The 27,291-nt window shown below is 35.4% G+C and overlaps 1 protein-coding gene across 3 annotated transcripts in view; it reads right to left on the reverse strand.

The window, feature by feature from the left end:
* Positions 1 to 65: 65 nt before the first annotated feature.
* LOC114239776 (uncharacterized) overlaps positions 66 to 27,291 on the reverse strand; it is a 37,380-nt gene continuing 10,154 nt past the window's right edge. For all 3 annotated transcript variants that reach the window (XM_028170157.2, XM_028170158.2, XM_089729956.1), the window contains 11 exons: positions 22,968 to 23,150; positions 19,328 to 19,457; positions 18,034 to 18,160; positions 15,181 to 15,284; positions 14,280 to 14,495; positions 13,917 to 14,002; positions 11,555 to 11,768; positions 10,717 to 10,825; positions 10,020 to 10,125; positions 8,846 to 9,186; positions 66 to 7,466 (listed from right to left, as the gene is read on the reverse strand). In XM_028170157.2, the coding sequence (XP_028025958.2) occupies positions 7,314 to 7,466; positions 8,846 to 9,186; positions 10,020 to 10,125; positions 10,717 to 10,825; positions 11,555 to 11,768; positions 13,917 to 14,002; positions 14,280 to 14,495; positions 15,181 to 15,284; positions 18,034 to 18,160; positions 19,328 to 19,457; positions 22,968 to 23,150 (1,769 nt within the window). In that variant the 3' untranslated portion in view covers positions 66 to 7,313. The remainder of the gene's footprint in view (positions 7,467 to 8,845; positions 9,187 to 10,019; positions 10,126 to 10,716; positions 10,826 to 11,554; positions 11,769 to 13,916; positions 14,003 to 14,279; positions 14,496 to 15,180; positions 15,285 to 18,033; positions 18,161 to 19,327; positions 19,458 to 22,967; positions 23,151 to 27,291) is intronic.

The raw sequence follows: 27,291 nt of genomic DNA on the forward strand, positions 1-27,291 counted from the left end.
ATATAGCCGTCAACTAAAATCTTCATACATAATCCCAATGAGAATGACAAAATAAAACAAAGTAATCTTAAATTTATTTTATTCATTATGAATTTATTCCAAATCATTAAACTTTAGGAATGCATCAGGGTACAGCTTAAACAAAAATAAATTAAGTACTAAGTTATAAAAAAAAACCTATCATACATGGGTTTATCATATAAACCATTTATTCGTGTGTACTTCATCTGGCTCTGTATTTACATTTTAAAATATCAGTGTTCCTATTTTGTTATATACATCGAGATATAACGAATCTTAGATACGGTTAAGTTAGCTCGAAAATAGCAAGGATACGTAGCAATTGAGTCGTTTTATCGTCCGTTTTAAATGTTCAATCTGTGATTTATTTAGAGTTTAGCTGCCTACAGACAAACTGACGGTCTAACAAATAAAGACATCTTCAAGACAAAATTCTGTGAAACGACCGCCGCAATGCATACAGATTGAACATATACTTCGATCGATAAAACTAAAGATTACAGTCGTCATATATAAAAAAAAATATCAATATTACATAAATATTGACAGATACACATGACACATAGGTAATTCTGTTTTTAAATGCCAAAGTTCTAAGGCACGATTTAATTACAATTTTATGATATTAGATTTTAGTAGACCACTTTGAGAATGAATGATGCAGGTAAGATGTATTCATTGGCTTGTTGACAAAAGCAACTTTAGTGCTGTGCTCTTAACAATTCAAAATGTTATTAATTTTTTTTTTTTTAAGTAGAACACATTACAAAATTCCCGTTCAAAGATAAGCGCAATAAACAACACGATTACAAACTGCACTTATTATAATATCTTAATAAATCAATTGTCTCTAACTTCTATCTATACTTTTGCTATTTTCACAAACTTAGCCACCGGATTTGCACCTCATTTGGCACCAACTCCATTTGCTTCATACGTAACAACCACATTTAATCTCAGGTACGGAATCGCCGAATAACAAAATCAAACGAAACACATCACATTTCAAGACAAAATAAGTACAATAATTAAAATTAATAAATTTTTCATCACGGTGTCATTTGTATGGAATGTATTTAATTATTTTATTAACATTTTATTTTCCTTTTTTCTTTTCAAACTGTGCGGCGAGTACCGAGGATTGAAACCATTTTGAAACTCGAAAGGCAGTTCTCGGTAGCTCTACGAGATAGTGCCTATATTACATGACGCGACCATATTCATTCTTTCCGCCTCAAATACTCCATGAAGTCAATCAGTTCCTCGAGACTGGTGACGACCTAGCGAACCGGAGTACCAATATATTGTGGTTGATAACAAAACCATGTCTCAAGATAACGTTACATCTTCATCAGATTTCATATACACTATTTAGCGTTTACAAAAATTTCGTCTGAAAAATATGTTTTCGCATTTACACAAAGGCAAATCTATTTGAAAATGTACACTCTAACAGTTTTCTCTGTATATTTGTTTCATGTTTTTCCTGAAAATATTTTTCTTTCCTTCTTAAGACATGTTGGAGGTGCACAACTGTATAGTTAGATTGTGAAAGACTCATATCAGAGTTGAGTTCACCTTACCTTTTTTACCCTATGTACGCTTTTAATTCATTTTTTTGTATGTACATTAATTATCGAATTTATTTATTACCACCATATTCCTATGAGTTACTTGTTACATCAAAAATCAAAACGTAGGCCTGTTTTATTTACTAGAAAAAAAAAAATAACGTCATTCAAGCTACATATTTATATAAACTACAGTGTGACTCTCTTTGTGCATGATTAAAGCCATTGTAACGAATGAGTTTAGTTAATGGACCAGTTAGGCAACAACTATCACATAGCAACCTAATTCTACACATGATACACACTATATTTTTATTTTACCTGTTATAAATTTATTACTTACATCATGTATTTTTATATACTATTCATTAACCGGGTTCTTAAAAAAAATTCGTAACTTAAATTACATATCGACATAACCGTTTGATTTTTTATTTTCTTCTTTTGTACAAAAAACGAAATTTACGCAACGGACAAAAATACATTACAGTTAGACTTAAATATATATATTATATTAAATTTACCTTGATTTTAGGCTGAATACGATATTCATAGGAGTAAGTAATTAATATTAACATTGTATAACAAAAATCTTAACAACTTCAATTAACGGTGTCTATTACAAACAACATAATTATGTACAAATACAAAAATATAAACCGTTCAGTTAAACATTATATATATATATATATCGACGCTTGAAAGGCAAACGTGACTAAGCGACAATAACTGCTTTGTACATAAATGATAGGCAATAACCATATTCGATGCGCAAAAAAAAATTTTTTCTAGGTCTATTAAAATCATTTTAATCCTACAGCTACTAGCTAGATTCTACTACAGCTAGTTTCGTTAAAATAAATTTTGTTTTCAGGTATTTCAACTTTAAATTAGTCTACTGTAAAATTCACGCATTGTCGCTTAGTCACGTTTGCCTTTCAAGCGTCTATATGAGTCGTCTATTATCAAAGGTGACAATCTGTGCATTTGGACAAAAAAATATTATTGATATGTCAATACAGATTGATTTGAATATAATCGTCTCCTTCAAAGAATACGGTTCAAAACCTGCATTAAATAAAGGTTAATAGTTAACCTGTTATTTATCTAAGATGTCGTTCCGAAGAGTTTTGTGACTGCCAATGGAATACAAAGTCAATAATTCGTTTTTCTGATTTACCAATAATTGTCCAAAAGTCAGATTGCCGGCTTTGATAATAGTCGACTCATATATATATTTTGTGTTCAATAACGTATTAGTTTTCATCTAAAATGTCATTATATATTTTGTTAGAAATATCAAATACTTTAACGCGGATACATTAGTCGATTCACAACACGTGGAAAGTACGAATCACAAACATTAAAATGAGACTATAATCGTGACATTATAAAATCAATTCACTCGATTTTTCAATACAATTGAATACCGAATAAGTTCATGTGTGTGAGTTTGTGAGCGTGTTTGTGTGTATGTGCAGCACATTTATTCTATAAACATTAAATGGCACAAACTTTGTAACCGTAAACGACTTTAGGTTTTAATACCTTAATAATAACTACACCGAATTATATCAACGTAAATGACTATAACCGCGACAACGAATCGAATTAAAAATATCGAAGTTTATTCTGTGAACGGTACTGTTAGTGTTCTCTTGGCGATTGTCTTTTTGAAGTGAAACTTCTAATGCGACTTCCAACAAGGTTGCGTTTTCGCGCTACCGTACTAGAAAGAGACAGAGCGAGAGTGAATGCGCGGCACTCGAACGCATGCGCGTAGTATACCTGTTACAGGCCAGCGCGAGCGTTAGCATAGAATAGCGTCCAATATTTTAATGAAGTATTTAAAAAAAAGTATTTATTTTTCTATCTATAATGTAAAATATATAAAATACTAGCTGACCCGGCAGACTTCGTAGTGTCTCAATCAATAAATAAAAGACCTAAGCAAAAAACAAACAAAAGGAATCCGTCCGACGGGGGACACATCAAAGGAAAAACAAAATTGTTATTTTTATTTAATTCCGAGCGTTTTCATCTTCGATCAATAATACTACTAGATTCGCGATTAGCGCTTCAAAAACGGCCCAAAATAGTATGGTCCAATCATAGCCAACACTAAGACGTCAAAACGCTGCAATGCGCGTTCAAAAACTGAGTAAAAAACCACCGTAACACCAAGGTTTTGGAAGGAATATCTTTTTTTGGTAAATTTATATTATTAAGTGTTTTTCATAAAATAATAAACACAATTATATTGTAAATAAAACACAATTTACGAATATTGTAATTGTTTGGCCAATGTTTGCAACAAGGCACCAACTATTGTAACAAACATCACCAATTCTTGAACAGGGAATGCATAGAGTAGTTTTGTTATTTTATAATGTTATTTTTGTTTGTAGATTTCCTAGTAGCCCCTTGTCGCTGTGCACAATGGATATATATTGTCGCGAAAGAAAGAGGAGAAGAAATATAGAACCCTTATAAAAATTCTAGAATTGTTCAATGGTGGTGGCAAATCAATGCAAAAAAGTATTAAAAAAACTTTATATGTATGTGTAAATATTTTAAGCGTATATGCTGAAAAGGATTTGTTTTCTGGGGGAAACGAACACAGCCATAAAATAAGCCTAAATTAAACTGATTATAGAAAAATTCATTGATATAAGATTACATTATATTTGTAAAAAAGAAACCGCTCATATAAAAATGACTTCTAAAAGACAGCTTTATAACAAACTGAATCTGTTTAAAGGTAATTAAACCTATATTATTATTTTAATTACTTCTGTATAAAGAATACGTGGAAAACATGTTTCGTGTTTCCTTTCATATTTTTTTTACTTTATTCAATTTTATTTTTTATCACCTATTTGTTGTAATAGCGGCAATGTAAAATATTATCTACTACTTTTTTGAATCGGTCAAAAATAGTTGCAACCATACAAAACAAATCTAAAACAAATATGTATATTCTGCAACTCTATGTCTTTCAATACTTACTGTGTTCTGAGCATTGAAATGTAATACCTAGAACTACATCTAGTTCCACAATACAATAAGCACGAAATTTTAAACAAATATTTTTAACCTTATAAATTAGGCTTTAAGTATCATTTTAGAATAAATATTTTTGTACTGATGACTTTTTATGTTCAAGTGACATTTTAAATTTATTCCATAATATTCTTTTTCTGACGAAAGGACCTAAATACATATATTTTGCAATAGTAATTAAATTTTATGTTTAAGTATTAAGGTTTATAATAAACTGAAGTAGTTAACATTATTAAACTTTTTTCTAAGAAATGAAGATGTTTTCGTGTCTGCAAACGTGGCCACTGGAGCGTCTTATTTTTGTTCCTGATCCTTAATCTAGTATTATTATTGATCGAAGGTTTTCATATTTATTTACCTTTTAAACCTTCTCTGGACTTCCACAAATCATTCAGGACCAAAATTAGCCAAATCGGTCCAGCCGTTCTCGAGTTTTAGCGAGACTAATGAACAACAATTCATTGTTATATATATATAGATAGATAGATAGATAGATACATGTTGAAGATGTCGCATCTCTTATACACAGCATTCCCTATTACAAGATCAATCTGATTTATGGATGAAAAATGTAGAAAACCACAATACCACAGATCGAAAAAGAAGTTTCACTTCATTCACGTGCACCAAGTTGCACGTGCATCGTTTTTTTTTTTTAAATTAGTAATTTCATTCTAAATTTCCAAGTTTTTTATTTCATGCCAGTCCCTTTGTTTCGGTTCGAAATGTAGATTCAATTTTATTACGAGTATATACACCTAGGCAGGGAATTGCAAGTACATACGTACATATATTGAAACTGCGTTCTTTTTGACGTATCACACTGGCTGGTCGGTATTTAGTACATATTATGTTACTGACGATCGAGTCAAGCGCCACGCCTCGACATGCGTTCAAAGTTTAGCTTGTAACAAAATAAATGGCAGTCCTGATTGAAACGCGTGATTGTATTACGCCAGAAGTACCATAATTGTAACTTGTCCAGGGCCACAACACGTTCTACGACCAGTGTGTGCGAGTCTTTTAACGTTCTCGATAGCGTAAAAGTTAACTCAAATTTGTATGCAGTTGGAACAGCGCCCCTAGCGGCAAACGTAGGGAAGTGATCGACATGTTAAAAAAACTCCCACTAAGCATAGCACCGTTCCTCAATGCGTCTTATTTATTCATAATATTAAACCTTGCTGAGCTTATTTTCACATATTTTGCAGAAAACTGCACAAAGATTTTTGAAAAAAAAAAGAACCTATATAAATAATACAGCAATCAATGCTAAATTCACAGCAAAATAATTTTAAATTGTTATTAAATTATTTAAAACGTTATACATGCGCGCGCTAAGACACGTCCGTACAGGTCGATAGTGGATATAACACCAATAATCAAACTGCACAATAGTCGCTAATCCAACGCTCCGCACTTTCTACGCATGAATAAGTCGATCTATCGATGGTTTGCGCTCAAAGGATTAATATTATCAACTTATGACACTGCATTAAGTCGATTTAAAAGAACGATATAAGTCACTGATGTTTTATCAGATTCACCATAAATTACACAAAGTAGGAATAGAGGTACATATTGTGAATAATAAAATAGGTAAAAATTTTTTTTACAAAAACACTGATTTATCACTTTACACATTTTTGCAAATATACTCAGAGGCATAATTAGATCCATTAGAAATTACCAAACCTAATGCAGCGTAATAAAAATCTGTTGAAATTTTATTTGTGCTATATATTGACTCTATTCCGACGTAATAAATCCAGATAAATATCCAGTGTAATTCCGATCTATCAAAGCAACCAAATTGTACATTACACCGGTCTACGCGGAGGTTTTGGACAATAGTAATAAAGTTATAATTGTATTTACTCTGCGAACAGAATTAGAATAGAGTAGACGTTCGCTAAACTTTATTTTTTATTTTTTTGTAAAATTACTTGAACACAATCGCCCATTTGTTAGTTTTATTTATCCACTAACGATCAGGTTCCTTTTTTACTAATTTTTTTTTAGCTATTCGACGTCGAGAGTTTATTGACGTTCCTATTATTGACTACAATCTCTTTAATTCAAAAAATCTATGTTTTATTTTAGACTAAAAAATCTAGATCATATTTTTCTAGCTAAAACGTTTATATGATTTGTAAACTTTTATTTAGGACGCTAGAATGAATGATTCACGCAACATGTTTCAGGTGAAAATGTATTGAACTATTTCCGATCTATGCCTACCGTATATGTAAACGCGTTCGCTTCTACAGAACCCGCAAAACCAGCCACGGCGACTACAATTCAATATTTACTAGACTAAATGCGACTGTGGGACCAGATATTATTTAATAAAAGTCACTTTTGAAACACTTCGAAGACATAATATCTAACAAGAATTTCGTTTGTATTATGCGGTAGACAGCGGCTTGGCTCTGACCAGAGGCGTTGCTGAGGTCCATGGGCGACACTAACCACTCACCGGTAGGTGGTTATGCTCGTCTGCTTACAATGGCAATAAATAAAAATCTACGCCTAGTTTCGATTTGTATTTTACGACAGCAAATTCCGTCCTACAATCAATTGCGCCGCTGTGGAAAATACCTCAATCTTACAGGATTCAATTTGAACGATACTTCAACTTCAGGATAACGCCACTCACTACACTTGCGTCACGCAGTGTGCAAGTTTCTCTATTTCGGTCTGAAGAGCTTGTCGTTTCTCGGATTCAAGTTTCAATTTCGCGTTCAGCTCCTCAATAGACGCCTTGAACATGCTGTTCTGTACTTCTATTAGTTTCTCGAGGTTCGATATCTGAAAAAAATAAAAAATAAACATAAACGCAATGCAAAATGTGCAGGTTTAATTTACGAAAAAAAAAACAACTGTAATCTGATTAAAATATTTCTATTCTTAACAGGTGATTTAATCTTCTTTTATTTTTCTCCACCTTATCCCACTAGGTGGGGTCGGCACAGCTAATTTTTCTCTTCCATTCTCTTCTCTCGGCCGTCATCTCAACACTCACTCCTCTCTCTCTCTCTCATATCGTCATTCACACATTTCATCCATGTCTTCTTCGGTCGATCTCTTCCCCCTCTACCTTGCACTACCATTTCCATACATCTCCTAGTAACATGCATCTTTCTCTCTACGCATCAAATGTCCATACCACGCTAACAAATTCAAATTCAAAATGATTTATTTCAACTTAGATGTCAGCATGTTGAATGTCAAAATATAAATAACAATGTTAACTCTACCACCGGTTCCAAAAAAAGCCACAGTCCTGAGAAGAACCGGCGAAACAAACTCAGCGGTTTTTTTTTTAACCGTCCGCTCTTTCATTTGTTCATTACCGGGGCTACTTTCACACTTCCTCTGATAACAGGTGATTTAATGAGGTAATTAATTAAAAACGCAAAAGTGGATACTTAACACGAGAATAAAATGAAATTATTGCATACAAATAAAAGAGGTACCACATTCCGCTGCGTCTATTGCTAAGCGTATGAAAAACATCTAAAGCCTTCGTCAAACAGAACGCGTACTTAACGTCGCGCTCTTTTCATGTCACACAAATTGACTAGGTGAGCCCAACGCTCCTTGACGCAACGCATTCGCCAAATCATAGTGCCTTTCGATAGCAGTGTGAAAATTTAAAAGTATTAAGAAATCGAGTGTTTATAGGGATTTTATGACCTGGTAACTGAGACCTTTAGGTCAAGCTTATTTTAATTTATATTTTTATTTTATGAAAAATGATAATATGAAGTGAAATGAAATGAAATTGATTAAAATGAAACATGGCATGAAAAGAAATGAGATGATATGGTATGAAATATAATCTCAATAATCTCAGTAAAATGGTGGTCATTCACTAAGACCTTTTTGGAGGATGCCGAAAAGTTACGTTCAGCGTCTTTGTTTCATTTTCCCAAATTTCTGCGCTTCCACAGATACTAAGCAATTAACAAACCACCGTTATTACACATTTAAACCTGAAGAAACACTAAATAGACAAAATTAAACAATTTACACAAATTCACTCATCGCGTTCCCGCAAAAAATTCGATAACAAAATATAACTTCCAGCTTCACAGACTAAAAGTATATCGAGGAGGGCTATCTATTTGGCTTAAGTGACCAGTAATCCTTCAATCCTAAAATAATAATAATTGGGCAATACTGACCCTGTAGTTGAGCTGCGCAATGAGCGCGTCGGTTCCATCTGCCGGGGGCGCCTTCTCCCCCCTGCCGGGCTGCGGCCTCCGCTCGAGAGTACTGGACGCGCTGGTCCTGTCACCTCCGACTGCGGCCACCGGCTTCTCGGGCGACCTCTCCTCGATCCGTTCCACTCTCTCGACCGTACTAGACTTCTCGAACACACTGGATGTCTTCGTAGAATTAATTTCGATTTTATCTGTAACGTGCTTGTCGTGTTTGGTGCTGGGTGCCTTGTCGGTGGGTGCGGCGGGCGGGGCGGGGGCGGGAGGTTTCTTCACATCGTCAACCATCGATAAAAATGTTCGACCTGAAACATTGTGTTGACATTACGTGGGATGCAAATATTTTTTTTTATTCCATATTTGGATGGACGAGCTCACAGCCCACCTTGTGTTAAGTGGTTACTGGAGCCCATAGACATCTACAACGTAAATTCGCCACCCACCTTGAGATATAAGTTCTAAGATCTCAGTATAGTTACAACGGCTGCCCTACCCTTCAGACCGAAAGGCATTACTGCTTCACGGCAGAAATAGGCAGGGCATTGGTACCTACCCGCCGGACTCACAAGAAGTTCTATCACCAGTAATAGACCATATTTAAATTGAAAAGTAGCAATCTTGGTTACTACTGCCGCGAAGCAATCAAACGTTTCATAATCATAGACACGCAGGCATATTGAGGTGTCTGGTGACCCATGGAGCGGAAATACCAATAACTTAAAGCAACAAAAATGATAAATCGGAACCACTAGGTACATATAAATATATTAAAAGAGAAACAATATCCAAAATGAAAAATGAAATTAATAACAATAACGGTTTTTTTTTATCTATGCTGATAGCCTTGAGAGGTAATATCAGCGTTAGCCTAGCGTGTAGGTGAGCTTACTGGGCTCAACCCTGACGAAGTTGCTAACACTGACCTTCGCAGAATCTACCACCGGATCGGAAACGCGACCCACTGAGAAGATCCGGCATATAACAGTAAGAAAAATCAGAGTATAAAGTGAGACTGGTGGCGTCCTCTCGTATCGGAGTATAACAAACAATTAGGGTTGCCACGTCACTATAACAAGTGACCCCGTAATGCAGTAATGAGCAAACTAAATAAATTAGTTACAAGAGTGTTTTGACTAACCTGCGGCGGTGGGGGAGTGCATGACCGGTTTAATGACAGGCACCGGATCAGGGGTACTCCTATCGGGCGTTTCCTTTTTAGAATCCAACGAGTGACGTACCTTTGTCTATGAACAAACAATACATTACGATAATACATTACAGCATTAGTTTGAGATATTTAATCTTAAACAGTTTTACTTTACATCAGAGATTTCTTTAATATTATTTAATTAGCGACCCGCCCTCGCTTCGCTTCGGAAACTGTAATTCATTATTGATTTCTCCACTATTGAATGGATGTTATTATACATATAAACCTTCCTCTTCAATCACTCTATCTATTAAAAAAAACCGCATCAAAATCCGTTGCGTAGTTTTAAAGATTTAAGCATACATAAGGACAGAGAAAGCGACTTTGTTTTATACTATGTAGTGATAACATTTTTTTTTAATATATAGTAACTACTATAATGGTCTTATCAAGCCATTTTCCTGTTGCGGTTGTTCGTAATCTGAAAAACCTTTGTGCAGTCTAAAGTCTGAATAAATACATCAAACATTCTAATAATGAAACCCTTATTACTCTCACGTATTAAACTCACGTAAATATTTTTTTTTATAATTTGACTACATACGCAATTCTAGAATTATATAAAATTGTTTTACAATAAGTTTAGATAAAAAAATAAATCCGCGTGCAATATCTGTGAACTCACCTCTTCGAAACTTTCTAGAACGCACATTCGACTGGTGATGGATGAGGTGCTCTTCGACATTTCCATAGAATGCGTTGATCTCTTCTCGTCCAAACCGCATTCCAGGATTCTGAAAGGAGGATTAATCAACTTATTGTCGAAGCTTTTGAATGGTGATTTTTTTACTCTTTTCAATTATGAAGTGGTTTGGATCCGATAAAACGGATCAGTATTTCCGTTGTGTGTGTGGGATTTTTTACTCGATCCGGAATACTGTCATTTGAACTGGCTCATACAACTACATACGCTAATAACATATACGTTTAAAAGGACCTGTAAATCTGACGTTCTATGTGTACGCGCCTTAATAAGTTTTTTATTAACGTATTTTCTGTGTATTATTCAAACTTTGAACACGGCTGGACTTTTTGGCGGGAACGCGAGGAGTGAAGTGTGATTTGTTTTATTTTGTCTATTTAGTGTTTCTTCGGGTTTAAATGTGTAATAATGGTGGTTTATTAACTGTTTAATATCTATGAAAGTGCACAAATGTGGGAAAATGAAACAAAGCCGCTGGACGTAACTTCTCGGGATCCTCCAAAAAGTCCACTGAAAAAATCTTAGTAAATGACCACTGAGATTATATTTCATCCCATTTCATTTCATTTCATTTCATCCCAGTTGATTAATGTCTCAAATTAATCATCTTCATATCATTTCACTCCATAATATCATTTTTCATAAAAATATGAATATAAATTAAAATAGGACATGACTTAAAGGTCTCAGTTACAAGGTCATAAAATCCCTTAAAAAAAAATTGAACACGGCTTGTGTTAGTTTGCGGGCGGTGACCGACCTGTCGGTGCTCCCGCCGCCCGCCCTGCTGGCCAGCGCGCTGCTCTCTGCCGAGCTAGAGACGGACCGCGCCTTGCCGTCCGCCGCGAAGCTGGTCTTCTTCGCCTGGTTCAGCTTCAACTCCTCCATCCAGGGAGCCTTGTGCTTCTCCCACTCGCGAGCGCGCGGTTTTATCTCTTCCGCTTTCTCCGGCGGAGGCTTTTCGCTCGCCGGTACTGTAAAAATGTATTTTCGATTGTTGTAAATCAATTTGAATTTTTCTATTTTGCAATGAACAGAAGTTTTTTTTTTTTTAATTCATCCCAATCCATTTATTCTCTAACCCCACCTGGGTTTTCTCCGTTCTTTTATGTGGAGGTTATAGCACGAACACAAAAATAATTGTTTAAAGCCATAGTTCTTACTTAATATCAGTTGATTACTCGAGACATGTACGACTCCGGCCAACACGAGCTATTACTAAAATACCTCATTTTTATACATTACTAGCTGAACCCGTCCGCTTCGCTAGGCATTTAAAATTAATATTATTTTTTTGTCACCCCCACAAAGATTCTCATCATTAACGCCCCCGCAACTGGTATAGGGAGTCCAACACTCATATAAATATTAGCCTATCCATTAAGTACATGTATTTTCTACATAGAAACCAAGTTTCAAATCTATCGGATGCATGATTCAGTAGTTATAACGGAACATCCGTAAAAACCACTGTAGTTTTATATGTTAGTATAGATATAGATTAATCGATGAGTACGTACCGCAGGTTTTTCCCTTTTTATGTTTCCCCGAAAAATAGTGCCGCTACTCATTTTAACTGCGATAACCGTTACACGATACAAATTACTAGACCTCATGTCTCAAGGTGGGTAGTTTAAAATGACATTCATAGAACGTCTATGGACTCCAATATCATTATTCCTTAAAAATATTTTTAAAAAGAAACATCAGTATTAAAATTCTTTAGGAATGGGTTTTCGATAAATTTAGTACATCTCTAGAGAAATTTCATATCTTGAGAGACTTGACTGACTTAACTTTAACTGAGGTCACACGATTTGATTTATCAGTTCGTACAGTTAAGAGGTATTTCCCTTATTACACGACATTTATCTGTGTATAATAGCCGGCAAACTTCTTGAGCATTTGTTGACGTAGTGGGGGTAAGTTTGCGCATGGTACACTCACGTGCAAAAACATTATTTACTCTGCGTCATAATGCAATTAAATTATTAAAATCAACATATGTATTTATTTATATATTTATGAGAACATCAACAAAAAATATAGGTTAATAATTGTAATAATTTAATCTTGGAATAAAATATAATATATTCCTTCTATTAAGTCAAAACTAGAGCTGTTGCCAGGTCTTGGTTCAGTTGAAGCGAAGCTGGTATTTGTAATTTTTTTTTTCGTTATCATAATCTTGACTATCATCATCACTGTTTTTATCACCCGAGTTGCTATCATCGTGATGAGTCGACATAGGGATCATCGGTGTAGTTTACAACTCGGTCGGTTCGGTCTACTTTTTTGTCTATAATTAATTATTTTTTGAAGATATTCGATTCGTAGTAATCGAATGTAACTTTTTTCAATTACCAGCTTCCGATTATTTTCTGTTTTTTTTCCATCTGAAGCCTCTTTCATAATTCGTCGTAAACTTCATACCGAGCCATTAAAATTTATATCTTCTTTAAATTTTTCGAAGCCTTTCTACGGTACGGAGTTTCGCTGCTTGTTATGTAGTTATTATGATTACATCTTTTTATTACAGATTGAACGAAACTATCTATTCTGGTAACTTTCTTCTTCTTCCCTGATCTTTTCTTACCCGGAGTCCGAAACACGGCGAGCAAGCCAGAGCCTTTAGCTTCGTATAGTAATAGCAATGGCAACAAAGTCAACAAGCAATTATAACAAATAACTTAACGATTAATAACGATAGACTTTTCATTGTACGCAAGCGTACTTTTGGGAGCAAGCGGAACGAGGGCGCGGTGCGGGACGCAAGGTTCGACTGATCTACCAATAACGCGCTCGATACGATTTCCCCTGCCGTCGCGCCTCACCCTCACCACCAAAGTGATCTAAAATTCGGTTCTGCGCAGTCAAAGTCATTTGCTCAAGAAGTTTGCCGGTTACTATAATTAAAGGTCCATTTTATTTGGTATTAGCATCAAAAATTCGATGCTTTTAATTGAACTACAATTAAGAGTACCCCATTCAAATAGGTAGAGAAGTTTTTTGTTATGAAAATTTTTCTTAAATTTTAAAGGGCTCTCCTGTAAAGTTGCAAAAATGTCGCTTAAACCAAATACCCTTTTCTCTCTTGATATATATATACAGTATCATCGTACCTTCGTGTCCGTTGCTAAGTCCTATTTGCTGCGGCGTGTCGTCGCGTAGGACCTGACTAGGTGGCCGTCGTCTTGGTGCTTTGACTCTGAAATGTGATAATCGAGAGGTTTAATTATGTGATTAAAGTTAAACACGAAAACAACTCACAAACAAAATTATATACGAAAATTATTATTAGTAGTAGTAATAGTTAATCGTTTGAAATATTATCGATCTTAAGTGTACCACACTAGTTATATTTGCTAAAAACTAGCTAAAAACGCTTTTTCAATTTAGATCCTTTTTAAACTGGATAAGTGAATTTGAATGCAATTGTTTTATTAGAGGCTAGAAATAAATTAAAAATAATAAGAATAATCTACCTGCCCGCTCGAGGATCGTTGAGTATGGAGTTACGTTCGATATTGTCGAACGTGCTATTGTTGGGTGCGTTGATGTTGGGTGCGTTGATGTTGGGCGTGTTGGCGTTGGTCGTATTGGCGTTGGTCGTGGTTGCTGCGTTGGCGTTGGGTGTTGGCTTGCTGGACGTAGCGCCGTCCGGTCGGTCCGAATCCACAATAACAGGCGTCGATTTTTCTCTGAAGATATTTAGTTTTTATTCATTATTATACTGTGCTTGCAAAAGAGATACAGCGTTAGAACGGCACATCTCATTGTATTGAGTTTGAATGTATTATGAAAAGGCTTACGAACCCGAGACAATAGTACGTGTTAAGTCTTTTTTTTTTATTGCTTAGATGGATGGACGAGCTCACAGCCCACCTGGTGTTAAGTGGTTACTGGAGCCCATAGACATCTACAACGTAAATGCGCCACCCACCTTGAGATATAAGCTCTAAGTCTCAGTATAGTTACAACGGCTGCCCCACTCTTCAAACCGAAACGCATTACTGCTTCATGACAGAAATAGGCGGGGCGGTGGTACCTATCTGTGCGGACTCACAAGAGGTCCTACCACCAGTAATAGCAATGACGTCACTACAATTTGGGCGAAGATGTCCATAAGTTCATAGTCGCTGACAGTCTTTGCGAAGCTCATGCGAGCGACGTTTGGGGAAAGGTATCGCTCAGAGATACGATAAAATAAATCCCTGACGACGGATATAATTAGGAGACAAACGTGCTTTGGGTAATTAACTAAGCCGAAACTAATCTCTTCCAAATATCGACATCCTCCGAATTTTGTTATTTATTACGGCATCGCAAATTAGCTCTTATGAATATAGGCGAGAAATTCTAAATTTCATAATCACGAACACTAACTTGTCAGACGATGACAGCATTTTATTCTTCAGTCCGCTGAGCAATCCTCCGACTCCGGATACGGGCGTCGGACTTTTCTTTAACGGCACCGGCGGTTTCTTTACCTGTAAACATAACAACATTTACCAAAGTAAAAAAAAAACTTTATAGAAAAAAAAACCCAAGCAAGCTTTTAACTATAGATTAACTGTTGTCCGAACAACGATAAAAAAACCTATAGAGAGCTTCACATAAATGTCGCGGTCTAACTCGTCGTGGCCTAAAGGATACGACGCCCGGTGCGTTCGTATCCAGCGATGCGAATATGCCGGTGTTCGAATCACGCTGGCAGGTACAAATTTTTGTAATGAAATACGTATTTAACAAACGTTATCGATTGGCTTCCACGGTGAAGGAATTGTAGTACAAAACAAGTCCGCAAAAATTATTATTTGCGTGATTAGTCGTGGTAGGGCGAGTTTGAGAGTCCGCACGGGTAGGTACTAGCAGCCGTTGTACTGTAAAAAGTGAGACCTTAGAACTTATGTCTCAAGATGGGTGGCAGTATTTACGTTTTTGATTATTGACATCAGATAGGGCGTGAACTCGTCCACCCATCTAAGCAAATAAAGAAGTATCAGTTTTAATAGCTTATCCATAACGATTAATCTAGCCTTCAAAACAAGTGATCGTTAAGTCAGCAGAAATAGGCAGGAACAACCTTTTTTTTCCTACCTAATCTGGTAGCTTTGAGAGGCTATGGCCAGCGTATCCGATCGCGTAGGTGAGTTACCTAGCGGAACCAGAGGACGTTGCTAACGTTAGCCCTAGTAAGAGCAGTGCTTCCCAGAATCTACCAGCGGAAACGCGAACCACTGAGAAGATCCGGCTAGAAACAGGCAGGAACCATCAATGCGTGACGTCATACAACGTGTTTGAGTCCATTTTTGTTATTCAACAACTACCCCCCAGCGCGAAATTTATATCTTTTCTAACATTTCGGAAGGTATTTAGATTTTTTTATTTAAATATTCGTGAAATAATTTAACAACATAAAATCTCATTATATAATCATAAAATTACGTAACTATCCTACCGTAGGCGGAGGCGTAGTTGCGATTCAAATTTGACTCTCCAATGACATTCACTTCATATCCTTGAATTTAAAAGGGTACACGTACACAAGCGACGTTTTAATGTGTATATATATAATTTTTTTTTTCGCTAATTATACGGACACAATACGACACACGGAGGTGCTTTGAAATGTTCGCGTAAATACCGGACTATTTATTTTATTAAACCACTAACTAATATTCCAACAATGACGTTATAAAACTTGACTGTCTAGATGGTGTAGTAGTTAGCGGTCCTGATTATTGCACCGAGGGTCGTGGGTTCGATTCCCACATCGGGCAAACGTTCGAGTGATGAACAAGTTTTTTGTTCTTTGTCTGGGCGTTTATTATCTATATGTGTGTAATATTCAAGTATATATGAGTATGTTTATCAGTCTGGTATCCATAACACATGGAATCCTAACCTGAGGCCGGATGGCCGTGTGTGATTTTATTGCCCATTTTTATTATTATTGTTACGCCGGTAAGAGTAACGCCATCTATCGCCGACAAATATCGAGGGGTCTAGTAGCACCTAGAACGCTCGAGAAGTACAACGCCATCTATTGCCAGATAGCGGAAATAATACTAGAGATGTGTGGAATATTCTCGATAATTCTAGGGATGTGGTATCGACTATAAAAGCGTTGCAGGGATAGCACGCAGTCAGTTAGTAATCGGAACTACTCGAAGCGAAACAGCGAACGGATCACCTGAAGCAAAGCGGAACAAGTGAATTGAGAGTTTTAAAGTGTTTGTTGAGTGTTTTAAAGTGTAGTGAATTGTTTTAAGCGTTCTAAATGTTGAATACAGTTTTTAGTTGTACTTTGGTGGACTTTTATTTATCCCGAACCCCAGCGCGTAACATTATTATAAAATCCAAAACGAGTCAAAGATTGGGATGCAACCGAAAAACTTTACGCATTAAAATGTCTGCGACCGCGAGTTTCAGTTACATACTTAATGACATCTATTGGCCTCTTTCACGCAACAATGGCTCAAAGTGACATAATATTATAAATCCGGCGAAATAATACGCATTTCATTAATTTGGAAACAACTTAAATTTTGACCAAGCTGAAATCGATCGGAGATCGCGCCTTATGCAATTATCAATTTACAAATAATGAAATTAGACATTTCACTTGCAGCTATATTGCAAATATATCGCTTACTACACACATCACTGTTTGAAAGTAATGAAATAAGACTCTGCAATGTGATTGCATCATAAATATTGTATTTACATTACACAGGATCGCGACCTACTAGATTTCTAAGTTTGATCACCGCGACTTCACATACAGGTCTTCGATTGTATTTGACATAAACTGCAAAGCACTATCTATATATCTTTTAGCCCACAGACGTCCACTGCTGGACATAGGCCTCTCCCAAGCCTCGCCACAACGATTGATCCTGCACTGCTTACATCCAACGGATCCCCCTCCCTCCCAGGGAAATAGGCCTCCCACAGGATGGAACGCAGCACGACTTATTGAAATTCACAAAGCACTGCCACCAATAAACAGCAGGATGCTCTAGAACACTAAAGACTTAGCACATCCATGTGCCTTGAGCCCGGGTGGCGGATCATCCCTAAAAATAGTTCAGACCTTGGAACTCATATCTCAAGGTGGGTGGCGGAATTTACTTTGTAGACGTCTATGGGCTCCGGTAACCACTTAACACCAGGTGGGTTGTGAGCACGTCCACTGATCTATGCAAAAAAAAAAGTTAAAAGTCATTTAATTACCTGGCCGTCGATACTTCCGTCTGTAGATGCTTCGTTGTGAATAAATTTCTCAGTTTCATTCTTACTTGTGTGCGTGACTGTACTATGTGTGCTAGTCTCTTTGCTGAGAGGGTTGTCTTTGTGCATGCTGAAATTAAGAAATAAAATTTTTAAGTCCGTATGCCTGCAGTGTTCCCACTTTGGGAGTTTTAACGACAATGGGACTGTTTTCCACCGAGAGGGTAAAATTTCTTGAATACGTGCAAGCGTGCTAGCTTCAGCTTCAGGCGTCTGTCTAATAACTTTGTGTTCCATGATAGCTACTATAATACCACGTTCTGTTTTTTCTGTGATAAAATATTTCAATGAACTATTCAAGTTTATATACCCTTTCGCTGTCTCTTCTTGTGCATTATACGAGATAGCAATTCGCAGGAATTGTTAACTGAACCTCTTTATATCTGAATAGTAATGTTTATGTCGAAACACAAGGAAGCTCGATTAGTTGATGAAATAAGCGCTCCATTATTAAAACTCGTGTGTACTATTTATTGCTTTGACATTCATATTTGTATTTTTATTAACCTACTAGAGGTCCCGCAGTAGTCGAAATTCGACTATAATTAATTGGAATTGTAAGTTTGTACACTATTATGATTGTATTTTATACTTCTATAATCACAAATTTCGCCAAGGCTACTCTATAAAAAATATTAATAAAGACAAGCAGTATTTAATCTATTCTCAATTTGACGACAGACGTCAAGAACAAAAGTTTGACAATAAATAGTATGCATGCGTGTGTGCGTCAAATACATGGTATGTAGTGTGTGTAACGTTTTCTTTATTGATTTAATGTATCTTTTATGCATTATTTAAAAAAAATATTAGCATTTTGCACTTCTTCTCTATATTCTGTATAAGTGTGGAAAATTTCATACTCCTCCGTCCACGCAATTTTCGTAAAAAGGGATATAAAGTTTTTGCTTCACGTATTAATATTAACCTATATATTATTGACAAGTGAAAGCAAAAAAGCCAACCTCACTATAAAAAAAGTGATACCATCCTAACATACAAAAACTTTTTTTTTTATATAAATATGTATGAACAGGTCAGCTGATTGCGAACGTAATGACGCCCGCGCTCATTTTGTATTCATTATTACAAAAAAAATAACTGTTTCTCTAACACATTATGTTGATTAATTTCGTAATACTTATTTGTATACATATAACTTCATTACCATTCAAACGTTCGAAAGAATCACGCTTAAATCGAAAAACGAGATACGGAAAAAGCACACTTTCCTCACCTTATCTTAGACGTAGTCAACTCCTTGACCGAGGCGGTTTTTTCTGTGTATTTATTGAGTATGGGATAAATCGAGTTGGTCGCGGCTTTTGATGGACGTTCGGGTTTCTTCTCTTCAACATCTGCTGTGGCTGCGAAACACAAAAAAAAAATCCAATGCACGATCACAAAAAAACAAAACACAAAATCAAAAGTCATCCAAATGGCTTCGATGGTGCGAAAATGATACTTTTTTTTTTTTAAACAGCTATAAATTTTTACAACTGACTTTCTACGCCCATTTCGATTGAAACACGGAACGAACGAGGAAACGAACACGGCTCAGACGCGTTACGAACGACTCTGAGGCAACAAGCTATAAAAAGAAACGCGACAGAACCTCTGAGGCTGTACGTTACGCAAAATCACGACTTCGCTCGAGACTTGCAACCTTCATGAGAAATGTCAATAGCAAAACATCGATACCTTTGATAACTATTGACAGTACGACATGTTTATGAATGTAGGTATTTTTATTGCTCTGGTCGGTAAAGAAGGTTTTAAGTAATTACCGGACTCCGTAGGCACATAGATGACAACGTAAAGCACTCACCTGAGACATAACGCGGAAGTCTCAATTATGTTTTAAAATTTTACATGTGTGGAAAAATAAAACTATATCGTCTTTATTTTAACTAAATCAATGACCATAAATTTTGTTTTTTCACTTGATGTCGGTCAAATCAAAGCTACTTACTGTTAGTCAATCTTAAAATTTAATTAAATAGTATATTTGAAAAATCGTCTAGTGAATAGGAATTTAAATTTAGTCTTCGATTAATTTCTAATAAACAACCGAATAATCGTAAAAAATAAATATATAATTCATTATATTTTAAACATAAAGAGAAAATTTATGCAATAAGTATTAGAACTTTTTTTTAAATTGAGTAGATTTTAGGACGAACGCCAAATCCTTCTGCTACTCAGCGTTTACCGAAAACCACAGACTATCGGCCTAAAAACAATCTCTCCGGCAAACATTGATAAAAAACAAGAGTTTATGAAAGCGGCATTTTTTGCAATGTCCAATCAATCATACTTTTTTACGATAAGAAACAGATCGAATTTAATGTTTGAAAATTCTAAAAACAACTAATAAGCGTATAAAAAACTTAGATAACTCTTCATCGTAAATTAATATATTACATATTGCACCAAATAATAACGTTAATATTGCCTTACTGTTTACCTCTACACTCAACTCCAACGGGCAGATAGTTTACTAACATGCTCGACAAATATGACTACCGAGTCGATCATGCGATCTTTAAATAAATAGCATAAATAGCTTAGAGTCATTGTTTTGGCGCGAAACTTGAATTACGAATATAAGAATGAGTCTGTACACATAATACACGTTCAAGGTTCTTTAAATTGTTCAATACATTACACTGTAGCATGTACGTACGTACATACGTGACATTATTTCACTTTTAAAACTAAGTTTTATTTTACGATTAATTAGATAATTCGCTTCGAAATTGGTTACTGATAATGAAAATTACAAAATTTATGCATCTAATGTTTCCAAACATAACAAAACTTCGAAATATTTAATATTGTTGCAGAGGTATAACATATGTACTTCTTTTTATTTTTTGATGTTTTTAGCGCAAATTACAATTTCTTTTAGTAATCATTAATAGATCGATAGCACATCATCCTGATTATTTATAATAGTTAGATGATTTATACACAATTGACAATTCTAATCTGAAATTATCGTGTCTTATATTACTAAGATTATTTTTTTCAGGACAGCACATATTATATGGTAAAAGCCGATCTATAAGAGCTCTTTATATTTGTAATATTTAAAACACTAATCTAACGTTAACCGATAAAGATGACCACATTTATTTTTCTATTATACATTGGAAACATTGATTTTTGTTTGGATAAAAATAATTTTGTCGTAACATCGGTCTCGTTATAATCTTTGCTTTGTTTGCTATCGAGTAGTATTAAACACAGAGCCACTTATTAAAATACAAAGGTTTTTAGTATTATACACGGTAGGCAGCGGCCTTACGGTAAGTAGCGGCTTGGCTCTGCCCTTGGCATTGTTAAAGTCCAAGGGCAACGGTAACCACTCACCTTCAGGTGGGCCGTATGCTCCTCTACCTACAAGGGCAATAAAAATACCTATTCATATTCACCGTACTAATGAAAATCAAATTTAAATACTGTACGCATTCTGCGGTTTCAGCCATTATAAAAAAAAACCGCCTTTTTATTGAAACTAGAGGTCCCGCAGTAGTCGAAATTCGACTATAATTAATTGGCATTGTACGTTTGTACACTATTATGATTGTATTTTATACTTCTATAATCACAAATTTCGCCAAGACTACACTATAAAAAATATTAACAAAGGCAAACAATATTTAATCTATTCTCAATTTGACAACAGACGTCAAGAACAAAAGTTTGACAATAAATAGTATGTATGCGTGTGTGCGTCAAATACATGGTATGCAGTGTGTGTAATGTTTTCTTTATTGATATAATGTATCTTTTATGCATTATTTAAAAAAAATGTTAGCATTGTGCACTTCTTCTCTATATTCTCTATAAGTGTGGAAAATTTCATACTCCTCCGTCCGCGCAATTTTCGTAAAAAAGGATACAAAGTTTTTGCTTCACGTATTAATATAGATAGATATATAGATCCACCCAAACAAGAACATTGAGTTATGTCAAATGAAAACACATAGTACTTTCGATTTGTTGAAAAAATACGCAACAAACTACCTCGATTCGTATTATGAATAATCGTAAAGCAATTAGTTTTACGTACAAATGAAGCCGTCCAAGTGAGCACTTAATTATCGTTAAGGATCATGAGCGATGACGCACCATCATTAACATCAAGCAACGCAATATTGTGGGAATCATATAGAACACATTAATTAGAATGCCAGCGGTCATAATTTTTATGTTTTGTTATATACATACATACTTTTACATCAACTATACGTGAGATTCTTAGAAATCACCTCTAAACATCTCATCGTGGCGTCATTAGCTTCTGTATGGCCTATATTACAAAGTTTTTATTACAAAAAAGAAAATCGACTTCAACAATACAAAATGAGAATATCATCAATATAGTCCAAATCAATTAAATATGCATTATTAAGAATAACTCCAAAACTACTGGTCAGATCTTTATAAATGGGATCACATGAGAATTTAACCTGATTTCAAATTTAAAAAAAAAACAATAAAAATAGGTTCGTCTAGTAAAATTCTAAGGTAACACACCCGTAAAAAATACAGTAGAACTGAGCACATCCTCCTTTTTTGAAGTTGGTTAAAAAGTAAATTTTACGCTCATATTCCTATAATATTAGTTAATAATTAAGTATGTATTGCACATAAGTTCATTTTAAATTCTTTTTATCTCAGTGATACTCCAATTTCCTTCAAATGTAGTAATAAAAAGTTTTAGGCTGTCTAGGTTAGATACCAACGTCAAGCTGATTTCGTGTAAACATAACTGTGTGTTACATCTCTAATGGAAGCGAAAATTTATACCTTGAATATCGAATAAAACCTATATACAGAATAATGAAATGTAGATATAGTCTACTCACCGGCAGGCAACAACTGTACAAAGTTATCGGGGAAGAGCCCGACGCGACCGTGCAGTTCTCCCCGCCACCAGCCTCGGTCGGGGGCTTCCTTTGATATAACAGTAACGATGTCGCCTTCGTTGAGGTTCAGCTCATCGTCGTTCACGGCAGCATAAGTGAACAACACCCGACATTGCTCCTTTACTGAATTGAAAAAAAAAAAAACACTCAATATTGTCGCGAGTTTTGAACTAATCACGTACCATCTTGAAGTCGTCGTGGCCTAACGGATAAGACGTCCGGTGCATTCGTGTTGAGCGATGCACCGGTGTTCGATTCTCAGACAGGTACCAATTTTTATAATGAAATACGTACTCAACAAATGTTCACGATTGACTTCCACGGTGAAGGAATAACATCGTGTAATAAAAATGAAACCCGCAAAATTATAATTTGCGTAATTACTGGTGGTAGGACCTCTGGTGAGTCCGCGCGGGTGGGTACCACCGCCCTGCCTATTTCTGCCGTGAAGCAGTATTGCGTCTTGATTTGGAGGGTGGGGCAGCCGTTGTAACTATACTTGAGACCTTAGAACTTAAGGTGGGTGCCTTATTTACGTTGTGGTTGTCTATGGGCTCCAGTAACTACTTAAGACCAGGAGGGCTGTGAGCTCGTCCACCCATGTAAGCAATAAAAAATAAATAAAAAATAAAACCAATGTTCCGATTTCGTGTGAGTACTCCAACGCGACTCGAACGTTATCGCTCATTTATTGATATAGGTAATGATGGTCATCGTTTCTCATCATGCTATCAGAAACACATTACGTTTTAACCGTTACTCAATTAGAGCACTTAATACCAAGGTCGTAAGGATCGACAATACAATCGCTTGATTCAATCGAGAAGTCCGTGACAGCGCATTTCGCTTCATTATTGTGCAACATTGCAACGCCCCGCGGCGACTAAACGTTTTTAACATCCACAAGTTTTGACCGACTCGTGGTCTTTGACTGGTGCACGTGTCGTGGGTTCGATTCCCACATCGGGCAAACATTGGGTGAATAACAAGTTTTTTTGCTATTTGTCTGGGTGTTTATTATCTAGTTATATTTAAATGTACATATATAGATATGTTTCTCAATCTCCGGTACCTATAACACAGGGAATCCTAAATTGGGCTTGATGACCATGCTTGATTTCTTCTCTCAGTTATTATTATTATTATTACAAGTGGTAGTGAATAAGCATAAATGTGTATTTGCTTTCTTTTGATTGTAGGTCTCCAGAATTCATTCAACGACTTCCAAGCGACTTCCAAGAAAATTCATTGGCATAATTGCGAGATAACTTTACTAATATGCGATTATTATATAGATTTATTTGCATCCAATTAAGTGTGTCGGGCGGTACTTTTAAAGGAATAAACAGACTGTTGTTTTTGTGTGACCCAACTTGAACCAAATTCAAGAACAAATCAAAAAACCCAGATCGCGTTCCTGGAATGTTGAATTGTAATTTCAGTCCCTTATATCAGTTAAAACAAGCAATGAATTAGCATAATATAGTTAAATCATTCGGAATAAAGTTATTTACAAGGACTATAACAAGAGCCTGGCAGGATATTTGTCCGGGAGGGCTCAGCAAAGGAAAACATGAAAAGAAAGCTACAAAGAATCCTAAGCTCTATCTATATCATTTCCAATAAAATTTCCATTCATCCAACATATTTACAAAAGAATACCATAACATCATTCACTCCGATTTTTGTTTTGTTTAGAACCGTGTAAAAAGTTTGGCCTCTCTATTACTGTCAGGTCAAAACGCCACTGCCTTTAGTGCTTATAATTATTTTTTTGGTGTCGGTATGACCGTATATCTGGGTAATCTCTGGGTTTTATATGTTCCTATCTTTGGAACGGCGGGGTCGCTCTACGGAAGTCGTACTGCAACGCTGATTATAAAAGTATCACCGCGGGAACAGAAAACTAGACGCGACGAGGGGGGTGTGATGACGCGACTTCCTCCAATTACGTCTCGGCATCACGAACACTGATGATCACACCCGGATTCGTGTGAGCCAGTAATGCCGAGTTCACTTTTCTAATATTCCTTTGCGTGATACGTGGCGTTGCGTTGCCCATATGAAATAGCGTTAACCTATCCACAATAAGATACGTAACGTTGCAGTTCAAAGCAGGTGTATTTGAAGTATATTCTCTTATAGGATTTGATATTTATAATTATTATTATATCGAAGGGTAAAAGGCTATTTGGTTTAAGCGACATTTTTGCTTAATACGCAACATTTATCTTTGTAATTAAAGCTACGTTTTGTTTGGTATTAGCATAAACACTTCCACGTTTTTGATTGAGCTTCAATTAATTTTTCGCCATTCAAATAGCTGAAGAAGCTTTTTTGTTATGATATTTTTTCCAAATTTTAAACGGCTCTCCTGTAAAGTTGCAAAAATGTCGCTTAAACCACCAAGCCCTCGATATGCACCTAAATATTTTTTTCTATCAGAGTTCGTGGTACACTATAGAACTGAGACTTAGAATTCGCGTCTCAAAGTAGATGGCAGTGTTTACATTACTGATGAACTCCGGTAACCATTTAACACCAGGTGGGATATTAGCTAGTCCATCTACTTAAGCAAACATTGAAAAATAATTTAAATATTAGCAGGTGGGTGGCGCATTTACGTCGTAGATGTTTATGGGCTCCAGTAACCACTTAACACCAGGTGGGCTGCGAGCTCGTCCACCCATCTAAGAAATAACAATTTTTTATCGTAGACGATAGTTATTTTATATAATGTTCACCAAATTGCTCATGCGCATTGTTAATAGTGAAAACTAGTATGTGATTTTTTTGTTATACCTATCTATACTAATCTATACTAATATTATAAAGAGGAAAGATTTGTTTGTTTGTTTGTTTCGAATAGGCTCCGAAACTACTGGACCGATTTGAAAAATTCTTTTTCCATTAGAAGCCGACATTGTCCCTGATGAACATAGGCTACCTTTTTTTTTTTTTTAATTTTTTTTTTGTTTCATGTGTGTTTTAATGTTTCCGAAGCGAAGCGAGGGCGGGTCGCTAGTAATCTATATTGTGTGAACGTATTGTATTGTTTGTTTCGTAAACAAATAAAAGTAAAGGATAAAGAGGCCCCGAGCTTTCCGATTGATTCGATTAATTTGTGAGTTAGCTCGCTTCATGCGCTCAATGAGAGGAGATTGAATTAAATCAAGAACATGAGTGATTCAACGTTAACAATTCAATTTTATTATTGCACTTCATTGAACGCGACTCTTGTTTATACAATGTGTATAGTATATATATGTACCTTCTACCGTTGTTTCAAAATAATTATTTAACACTAAACCTACCATTACCGGTCAAATGCACTTTTGCAACTTTTGCTATATTTATATATACTAGAGGTCCCGCAGTAGTCGAAATTCGACTGTAATTAATTGGAATTGTAAGTTTGTACACTATTATGATTGTATTTTATACTTCTATAATCACAAATTTCGCCAAGACTACACTATAAAAAATATTAACAAAGACAAACAATATTTAATCTTTTCTCTATTTGACAACAGACGCCAAAAACAAAAGTTGGACAATAAATAGTATGCATGCGTGTGTGCGTCAAATACATGCTATGTAGTGTGTGTAATGTTTTCTTTATTGATTTAATGTATCTTTTATGCATTATTTTAAAAAAATATTAGCATTGTGCACTTCTCTATATTCTCTATAAGTGTGGAAAATTTCATACTCCTCCGTCCGCGCAATTTTCGTAAACAGGGATACAAAGTTTTTGCTTCACGTATTAATATATAGATTTAAATGCTGAAATACCATTATCAAAATATAAGAGAATTCTTAGAGCATGCATATAAAACTTTACTTCAAATTATTATTTTTTCTTTTACATATAAACATAATCATGAAAATACATTAAATAATAAAATCGATAACATTTTTAACAACCGGTCAATTTAACCGAGCGCGATATAATACAAAAATTGTCGGTAAGTTTAGTGTTAAAGCTTCAATAATAACTCACACGTGTTTAATTAATACATTAATAATGCTGAATTATACCGACTTACTGTTTCATTCAAAACGAAATTACATATTCGAATTAATATTTAATTTAAGCACCAAAAACAATTGAAATCTCAAAAGCACTGTACTCCGAGACGCCGTAACCATAAATAATCATAGATTAAAAACAATTTTCAAGTATTGAACGCTGTTCCGAATGTTCCGAAAGTGAAACGTAAGGTCATTGTCATGAGCGACACATGTACAGGCGGGAAGAGCG

The sequence above is a fragment of the Bombyx mandarina genome, chromosome 09 (genome assembly GCF_030267445.1).
Source record: "Bombyx mandarina strain Sakado chromosome 09, ASM3026744v2".
In the NCBI taxonomy this organism is placed as follows: domain Eukaryota; kingdom Metazoa; phylum Arthropoda; class Insecta; order Lepidoptera; family Bombycidae; genus Bombyx; species Bombyx mandarina.